The sequence below is a fragment of the Poecilia formosa genome, unplaced genomic scaffold (genome assembly GCF_000485575.1).
Source record: "Poecilia formosa unplaced genomic scaffold, Poecilia_formosa-5.1.2 Scaffold369, whole genome shotgun sequence".
NCBI lineage: Eukaryota > Metazoa > Chordata > Actinopteri > Cyprinodontiformes > Poeciliidae > Poecilia > Poecilia formosa.
In genome coordinates this window covers 218,079-227,725 of record NW_006800308.1, presented here as the reverse complement: position 1 = coordinate 227,725, position 9,647 = coordinate 218,079, and the positions used below count along the sequence as shown (strand labels likewise).

General features: G+C 40.8%; 1 protein-coding gene across 1 annotated transcript; it reads left to right on the top strand.

Moving 5' to 3' along the window:
• The first annotated feature begins 115 nt into the window (after positions 1-115).
• npat (nuclear protein, ataxia-telangiectasia locus) lies at positions 116-9,459 on the top strand. The gene is made up of 17 exons (XM_007575101.2): positions 116-337; positions 475-593; positions 688-748; positions 839-911; positions 999-1,039; positions 1,663-1,905; positions 2,062-2,137; positions 2,580-2,700; positions 2,998-3,089; positions 3,214-3,295; positions 3,386-3,482; positions 3,583-3,699; positions 3,936-5,108; positions 5,970-6,070; positions 6,160-6,253; positions 6,348-7,642; positions 8,749-9,459. Exons 1-17 carry the CDS (start codon positions 301-303, stop codon positions 8,827-8,829), a joined length of 3,903 nt encoding a protein of 1,300 aa, XP_007575163.1. The 5' UTR covers positions 116-300; the 3' UTR covers positions 8,830-9,459.
• The last annotated feature ends 188 nt before the right edge of the window (positions 9,460-9,647 follow it).

Sequence of the window (9,647 nt, the reverse complement as noted above, 5' to 3'; positions counted from 1 at the left end):
TCAAGTTCCAACATACTGCATGTTTGTATGTTCATATAGCCCGTATATGATATTTTTACGTTCATAGATCCGGATTGGACTACAATTACCAGGAATCTGAGTAGTAGGTCAAGCTGCTACTTCCGGGTTCTCGAGTTCCCCGCCGTTTGAGAAAGCAGGAGTTTAGTCAGGATGTTGCCCTCATTATAACACCAATGACGTCCTCTAATGTGGGGTTATGTTGCGACTTTTATTAGCAATTTTTCGAATATGTAGCCATTTATTCGTTCTTTACTTTAATTTATTACACCTAAAGCTGCCATGTTGCTCCCTTCTGACGTCGCTCGGCTTGTTTTGGGTAAGCCGGACATAACAAAGCTACAGCTGCTTGTAGCTTTAGCTGGTAGCCATAACGAAGTGACAACGGTGCAGATTTATTGTGCCACAGTGCTAACTTTTTAATACCTGTCTTTTTTTTTTTGTTGCTTTGTGCAGGGTACCTCCAGGAAGAGGGGCTGTCAGCTACAAGCCAAGCCTTCATCCATGAGAGTCCAAACCTGAAGGAGTATGCCGAGCACACTACAGGAGACGGAGTGATACCTGCCTGTGTTTTTGTGAGTCCAAAGGCTGTCCAAACATGTACCTGTCTTTAATTGTTAAGATTGCCATGCACAGATATTAATAAACTCTTCCCTCACACATGCACAGTCTGTCTTTGGGAAGGGCTTGACAGCCATCTTGAATGAGTATGTGGCAGCGAAAGCAAAAGGTAAATGTGGCTTTCGTGTTTTGGAATATATATATATATATGTGTTCACTTTAAGCAGATTGTAACAACTGTGTTGTTGTTTTCTAAAAGACTCTGGACACGAAGTCCCTCTTGTGATGACATCTTTGTGGAAAAAGCTGGATTTTACCCTCAACCAAATCAAGTAATAATTGACTACTTTCAACATTCAAGTCTGTTCATGTTTTGAGATTAACTGTTGTTGATCTGATATTTATAAATTATTTTCCAGATCATTGCAGAATTCCCCCGCTATATCTGCAAGTCAGAGGAGTAAGTTATTTCTAATTACTGTTAGATCAAATGTTTTATCATTAAATAATACATATTAGATATGTATCTGTTACTGATAAAGGAGCATAAATGTTTCAAATTTCCTTAAAATACAACTTTTTATGAAATGAAAATTTAATATGTTCTGAAATCAAGCTGATGGATTACGGTGGAAAAAGTTTAATTGTAATTATTTGGCTCAACATTGACTGTTGGTCATTTATTAAGTTTGGAGAAAGAAAATTAAAGAACAAAATAAGTATGTGTGTTCCCTTTGAAATGTGGCATAATTATTTGAAGAAAAATCCTGTTTTTGTTAATAATGTTGAATTTTGGTTTTTAATCAAAAAGATAAAACATTAAAATACAAAATTACTCAACTGCACAACCTAAATCTGAAAGGACAACTTTATAAATATTATTCTCATTTTTTGGACTTGTACATTTAAAAGGTGATGTGTTTTTACATTTGTAAGTAGTGTTTAAACCGTATGTTTCCCAAAAGGATATCAGTGATCTAATATCATGCACTGACCAAAGTGGTTTTCCTGCATTGCACCTGTAAATCCTGCATTTAGTGTTTGGTCAAAAATAGTGTACGATCCAGTCTCTGTCTGTTGCAGTACGTTCACGCGTCGGAGTGGCAAACATGGCGAGGCAGCGGGTCCTGACGGTGGCGTCTCCAAGCGGTGTGGTCTGCACCTCCGTGTCTGAAAGCAGCTCCTTCATCAGCCCCGCCCACACCACCCACAGCATGCTAGGCCACTCCACTCCTGTTAGCTTCACCAGCCCTCAGATCAGAGCCACAGCCAGCGGCGGGGCGCAGCAGCCGGTCCACGATGGGAGCCGATTACTCAACACACCCCGTCAGTATTGTGGTGGATTTGTTTGGATGTGTTTAACATTGGGCATTTTGATTTGAAAACCCTTTGTCAGCTTGGGTGAAACTATGTGAACTTCTGTTTTTGCTATTAAATCAGTCGCTGTAGTTGAACATTGCACCTTGTTGTTGTATTTCACAGGAGATTCTCCTGTACAAGTTATCGTTTCAGAGCACCGCCTCACGTCAGGCCCAGTTTCTCCTGGTCGAAGGAAATGGTAAGGATGGGAAAGAACAAGTACAGAATAGAGTTGTATAAATACCTGTTTAATATCATAAAGACCTACTTTTAACTTACACTAAGATCAGAAGTTGTTTCTTCTCTCTCTCTCTCTCTCTCTAAGGAATGCAACTAAGAGAATTACAAAAGAATATATATTTTTTCCACAACTGATAATTAAAACAGACTTTGATAAAAAAAAAAAAGTGTAGGCTTTAGGATGTGCCACTGGAACAGGGCTGGATATTAGTCCCACATTAACACTGATTACTAATTGCAGGTCATCGTTATTTATTTTCACCAATATTGTCACACGTGACGTATTTCCTGATATTATGCTGCCCTAGCTTGTTGCTAGATAAAGATAACAGATGATCTGTTAATATATTTTTCCATGTATCTTTTTGTGTGCTTCACTACAACCTATCTGCTGCATTCAGGGACACTCCCAGGAAGAGAGGTGGTCTGACCGGGTCAGGAGGGCCCAGTAAATCTGCCACGGCTGCCACTAACGTCACTGCAGACGCCCAGCCTGAGGAGGTCGTCAAGGAGAATTTTCCAGTGAGTTTATGTTTAGAAGCTTGTTTGTTCTTTTACAAAGAAATAGTTGAAAACTAAATAATAAAATGGAGTGGGAAAAAATATATTTTTTTCAGACTTAAGTTCCATTGTCTAAATGTTTTTCTCCATCTCTTGCTGTCGCTGTTTTTTTCTCTTTTCTTTTCTTTCTGTGACGTATCATATAAAACATTGATACATGTTGCATATTTTCCCTGTGCATGAAAGCCCCAGCTGAAACATCACACATTGAGCTTCCCCTGAAGGTGTCTAACTTTTAAAACATTAAAATCTTCACAGCAACTCGTGATACAAAATGCACGCGACAAGATTTTGGGGGACAGGGCACTGCAAGAGAAACTTGCTGAAAACATCAACAAAATCCTTGCCAGGTATGTTGATGATCTGTTTTCAGTATTTTGACAAAGCTGATAGTGACGATAATACCTACTAAGCAGACTTAAAATAATATTTCTGTACTTAAACATGTTTTTTTTTGTGTGTGCCTGATGCCAGTGATGCAGTACCACAAACATCCAAAGCTTCTTCAAGTACAGTGGAGCCAGACCAGTCTATAGATGAGATTCTAGGACTAGAGGTACTAAAACATCTGACAGAGCACTATTTGTTCCTAAATTCACACTGTCTTCCTTAATTTTATGTGTATTATTATTATTATTAATATCAGGGAGAAATCCATATGAGCGATGATGCCATCCATGACATTTTGGAGCAAACTGAATCTGACCCGGCTTTTCAGGCCCTCTTTGACCTTTTTGATTACCGTAACTATCCGCTACGTTGTTGTTTTTTTAAATTGCATCAGAATCAAAGTTTCTAAATGGATAAGAAAGTCGTATTGAGAATTCTTTTGTAATTTTGCAGATAAAACTAAAAATGCTGATGGAGACGCAGGGGACGGCAGCATTGCTTGTATTTCTGAAGAGAATGAGACGACTGGACTCCCACCTGCTGTCCAGGTCCTCCAAAGTAGCGATCCAGGTATTCAGTCATTCTCTTTCAACACTGGTCAATATGGGTCTGAGTGGGCGGTAAATCTTTCAGAACTTTATTATCGTCATTTATCCATAGTTATAGCTATTCTCGAAAGTAGAATCTAATGTCAAGACTATTTTTCCTCTTTTGAAACTATTTTATTTCTGGTTTTACTGACTTGTCTAGAGCACAAAAACAAGAACTTGGATAATCGGTCAGGTTTGTTTTGTTTTATTCTTCAGGTCCTTCCCAAAATGATGGAAATACTTTAGATGCAACATCAGGAGCGCCGAAGGCGAGAGCTGGGCAGGAGCGTAAAACCAGAAAATCCTCTTCATCCACCTTGTTGAGAAAAACCATTTTGGACTCGAACGGCAGAACGTCTAGGATTGAGAACAGCTCAGCCAGACTGTTAGTCAGCTACTCACCCGCTGCTGGGAACTCCATGAGGAAAGAAAACCCATCAGCGAACAGTGGACCACAAATGGAAAGCGATGAGCCTCTAAACACGCCGCCCCCACCTGTGGACAGTTTGTCCACCCCAGTGACACTCTCAAATTCAGGGTCTTTATCGAGAGACGCAGCTCTGCTCGCTGAGGAGAGACCAGCCTCAAGCATTGACGGAAACCCTGAGCATCCACAGGCGACAGGACTAAACAAGCCAGCTGATGGAGTTGATGGAGCAGCTGCTGGTGATCAGCATGAGGTCCAGGTCAACAACACCTCTCCCAGCCAGCCTGATGTGTGTGTTTCTGGTAGAGACAGTCTAACGGTGCCTCCTGGCTCTGTGCCGTCAGCATCTGATTCTGCAGCTGCTCCAGTCACGGCTGCTTCCACTCCTGTTTCTGCCTCTTCTGCATCCTCTTCCTCTTGTGCTCCAGTTACCCTAACGCCCAGTCCTCCTCCTCCTCCTCCTCCTGCTCTTTCCCCACGCAAGCCTGGAGAGCCCAGCAACATTGTGTCTTTGGAGATCATCGTCAGCGATAACCAGGATGGGGATTCTTCCAGAGACGCTGCGTTAAATCAGGCGGTTTCAAGTATTTCCGGAGACAAGATACCCACCATCTACCTTTCCTCGCCAGCAAAATCACCTGCATGTCCTGCTACTCCTAAAGCCAACTTCGATGAAGCCGCGCAGGCGGTGAGCAGCTTACAGCGGTCAGAGGGATGCGGTAGTCCTTTCGTCTGTAAACCTGGAGGAGTGTACACGTCTCCAGTCAGTGCAGCATCGCAGGCTCAACAGAGATATGTGTTTCAGTCCGCTGTGGACCCCCCACCCACCCCAGCCAGTTATTTCTTGGTGGTCCCAACTCCAGACGTTCAGGCCAGACCGGTGCTGCTTCCAGCTGGAGTCCCAAACGGACAACCCTTACCCACCAACCAGCATGGAGTCGCTACACCGAGCTACTCCACAGGTACAGCAGTGTGTCTACATGTGCTGCTTACTGTAATGTCAGTTATTCTTTGTTTTTATTTTTATGTTTTTTACTGTGTGAGTCTGTGTGTCACTTTGCTGCTGGTAAACCTGAATTTTCTGCTGTTTCTATTCTATTTATTGACCACATTTTACAAACAGCTTCATTATGCAACTTTGGAAAACTATTGAAATTAATTAGATCATTATTTGTAGCATGGATAAGCAGAGGAAATAAATCATTATAGAAAGTCTGTAGTTTCCAAACTAAATTTCCTTGTTCCTTTATCAAAAAGGACACACATTAGTGAACATTGCCTTTTACTACACCACATAGTCAAGGCTAAGATCCCAATTTTATTTGTTAAAAAAAAACAAAAAAAAAACAGATCTTAAAACTTACATGAAGTCAGACTTTTTGTACTCAAATTTGCAGCAAAATCGAAATTTGAGTGTTATGATGGAAAACTATCAGGAATTAATGTTCAGCGACATTTACGATCCAAAGAGTCAGTCTTGTCCCTGCTGCTACAAAATAAAATTGGTCTTGAGCTGCCAAATTGTCAAGAAACTTGAAAAGAAAAGAAAAATATTCATTAAAAACCTTCTTTGTAAAATGTACAGATTTTTTCAACTTTCACAATGAAAAAATGAAAACATTTCCTGGATCAGAAAATAATAAAATAATAATAATAAATAACATGCATATAGGCATGCACCTCTGAGCTCTTTATCATTATTGGCTTGAGTTTTTAAAAGAGATTAAAGCACCACAGGGTGCAGACTCCTCATGTCGCTCATTACTTTAATCTTTGTTTTCTTGCTGTAGTTAAAACCCTGAATCCATTTGCTTTCTTTGCAGGACCAGCACTTATATTACCATCACCTGTAAAGCCTGTTGTGCTTCCTGTCTCTGTTTTGGGGCAGAATACGATGGGAAGTATCCAAGTGGTTTCCAATCAGGTAACATAACTTTATTTTTACCGTTTCATCAGGGGATTTTTTTAAAAAAATAAAACTTTAATATTCTGGTTATTCTTATATATTTACAGATAGTTGATGTTACAACCCCAAAACCTACACAGACAAGAGAAAAACTAAAACCAAAGCCCACCACTATCGAACCTAAGCAGTCTACAAAATCAGGTAACGTGCAGCTTTAAGTTTCTGGAAGAGTGCCTTCAGCTTTAATGTTTCACTGTCTTTCGTCTCCAATATGTTGTTTTTATCTCGATTGCAGGATGTGTGAAAACTGTGACTGCTGCTGCTGTTCAGCCTAAACCTTCAGAGCAGAGGGAAGCAGCTAAAGGATCCAGTGGACCCAGTCATCGGAGGATTTTATGTTTTGACTCCTCCTCATCAGAGGTTCGATCCCAAACTACCAGAACAGCTGGGACTCCAACACATTCTGCTTCAAACACAACACAACATACCCGTCCGACGGAGAGAGATAATAGGCCAGCAGGCGGTCGAACAAAACCGGCTATTTTAGGTAGCAGCAAACCTAAGAGGAGAGTGGAGACCGTCAGATGTTCAACAGATCCCACAGGAGGAGCAAACTTGCTAAAAGAAGCTGCTTCTTTACAAACGCAGCAGAAAGACTCTGTCAAGAAGACGCCTCGCAAACAGATGCACATAATTCATGACCAAGAGTCTCAAAATGCAAGAACAGACAATGAAGCTGAGAAGTCTCAGCCACAGGAGGCGTCCGTCGATGGCTTCCACAGACCTGATGATGACGGGCCAAAAGCTAAAGATGCTTGCGGTTCCAGGTCGCTGTCATCCGATTCTTCGTTCAGATCAGGAAGCAGGAAGGACAACGAGGAGAGCAGCAGCAGGAAGGAGGCTGGAGAGAAGGCTTCTTTGAAATCACGTGAGGGACGAATGGAGAAGAGGACTTCCTCTCAGGAGAATCCAAACGTCAGAGCGAACAAGGAGAACGAAATGAAAGGAGGCTCACAAGACAAACAGCAGCCATCAACTCCTTCATCCTCAGCATCAAGAGACTTCAGCCCTCCAGCGGCCCCACAGGCCAAGCCGACAAAGGCTGCTTCAAAAACTAGCTCTCTGGCCAAGCAGGCCGCTGAAATGCTGCAAGGCCTCGGTTCTCCTCCTCCTCCGGTCAGAAAAGCCATAGTTAGCAGTTCGGACCATATGCTTTCTGGGTCCGACCACATCGGTGAGGCGGCTGCTGATTGTCAGAGGACTCCTTCCCGTCCGAAAAACGCTAAAAATGCAGAGGGGACTCCGAAGCAGCTGTTGCCTCCCAACACCCCTGATGTGCCGACCTGCAGCCCTGCCAGCGAAGCCGGGAGTGAAAACAGCATTAACATGGCCGCACACACCCTCATGATTCTTTCTCGTGCCGCCATCGCCAGGACGGGCACGCCGCTGAAGGACAGCCTGCGCCAGGAGGAGGTCGGAGAAAAATCACCGTCAAGCTCAAAGAGTAAAAAACGCAAGCAGTCTCCAGTCAGAGAGAGTCCGTCCGCCAAGAGAGAGCGGAAACGATCTCCCAGCATCAAGAAAGACAAAGTCAGTAAAATTTATTTCTATTGACATTTACAACTACATTTGAGATGTGTCTGACTTCGTAAGATGCTTAAATTTATACTCATAAATTGATCTTTTATGTGACGGACCAATAAAATGTAGCATGTAAGAAGGCAAAGGATTCAAGGCATCCATAATTTGTGGAAACAAAAATAAGTGTAATCTTCATTATCAGTATTTTTTGAGGATTGCCTCCACAGATTTTCACATTTGGCATGTCTTGCCCATTCTTTGTAAAATAATGTTAAGCTTAAGGGCATATGTGAAAAATAATTTTTGAGACTAGGTCTGGTCTTTGACGAGGCTACATGCTGTGCTCTAAGCCAGGCAAGCTTTAAATAAGCTTTAGGAGCTGATGTTGTTCTGGCTCAACATGCCTGAAACAAAATGTGGATCATTGAGACGTCATGCAGAGTTAGGCAATAAGCTGAACAGGTAATTCAGCCTTGTAAGCGAGTTGTGGCAGAGCAAGAACACCAATAAACCCTGCAGCACACTGAGCCTCGACAACTTTAGTTTGACACCCCGACCTAAACCATTCCGTTGTAGGTATGATTGTATCTTTAGCACACTCTTCAAGGTTTTACTTGTTAAAAATAAACTGAAAAAACTGACATGTTTGATCTATTTCACACTTATCTACTACTTTGTGCTGGTTGGTTTCATTTATAAGTTTGGTTGCAACGTGAATATATGTAGAAAACTTTAAAGGATCAAACTTTTACCCTTGTGAGAGCTTGTTGGTTTCAATGCACCTTCTGGCTGGTTTTAGTCTCATTGTAGATTGCGTTATGTAATTTAAGTGTTACCGGTTTATATATTCTTCCTACTTCCTCCTAAAATTGTTTTTTCCTCTTCTCGAGTCACCGTTGTGTGTTGGCTAGTTGACAGGACAACAAAATCGGTTTCTCAAAAAAGTTTTATTTTTCTGTGTATATTTTGTCATGTCATTCTTATGTTATTTTTCTTTACTTTGTTTTCATCCTTTCTTATCCAGCCTTCTTATCCTCCACTACCCACCTCACAGAAGAGTATAATATTTTGTGTGTAACCAACCCCTGATGTCGTTTTCTATTTTTACTTTTCAGGAAAGAAAGAAACTTATTGACTGTTTCCCCCACGATTTGGATGTGGATAAGTTCCTTTCCTCTCTTCATTATGATGAATGAAAGTGGACACACAACTGAGGAGGATGAACATATCACTACCAACTTGGACTGCTATCCAGGAACAGAACAAGCCATCTGCTGAGCCAGTGCTTATGGTTCCTACAGCTCTCAATACCTTTAGACTTTTAAGCAGCAGCTGTTGTGGAACTTCGATTTTACTGTAGGTGATTTAAAGTAAAATCTCATTTTATGCAACATTACGGCAACCATTGCACTTTTTGTTTGTTGTAATCATCAACACGTTTTTTGCAGTTACAGATCAATTTTGGAGGCCATTTTGACAGTTGATACTTTTTGTTATTGAATAACTCAAAACATTGCTTTGGTCAATATTTGACTTTTTATTTGGTAGATCTGATTAGTGCTGGGTGACAAGTTTGTTTGTCAAAATACATTTTGAAAAATGTGTGTATCAGTAATTTAAAATGTGTAATTGTGTTTCATTTGATTTTGTTTCCTGAAAAGTCTAGTTAACGGATAATAATAAAAAAAGAGATGTACATCTGAAATTCACATTTTTACTGTATACTTTTGTACAGTAATCTTGTTTGTGAATGAGACGCACTTTCATCTGTGTCTGAATAAAATGTTAGAAGTATTGGAGTAAATGAGACTGATTTTGAAACACCACTGCTGGGACTGTGTTGGTCTGTCATAAATTACATTATGTCGTTATAATGTAACAAAGGTGAAAAGCCCATTAGAAATTTGTAGCTGAACTTTATTTGAGTGTGTGTGTGTGTGTGTGTGTGTGTGTGTATGTATATATATATATAAAATAAAAAGTATTATATATAATGATATATAATAATTAATTA

Coding starts and splice junctions, on each gene's coding strand:
- npat (XM_007575101.2), top strand. CDS start 301: ATGTTGCTCCCTTCTGACGTCGCTCGGCTTGTTTTGG. Junction 338..474: donor CGTCGCTCGGCTTGTTTTGG/GTAAGCCGGACA, acceptor TGCTTTGTGCAG/GGTACCTCCAGGAAGAGGGG. Junction 749..838: donor TGTGGCAGCGAAAGCAAAAG/GTAAATGTGGCT, acceptor GTTTTCTAAAAG/ACTCTGGACACGAAGTCCCT.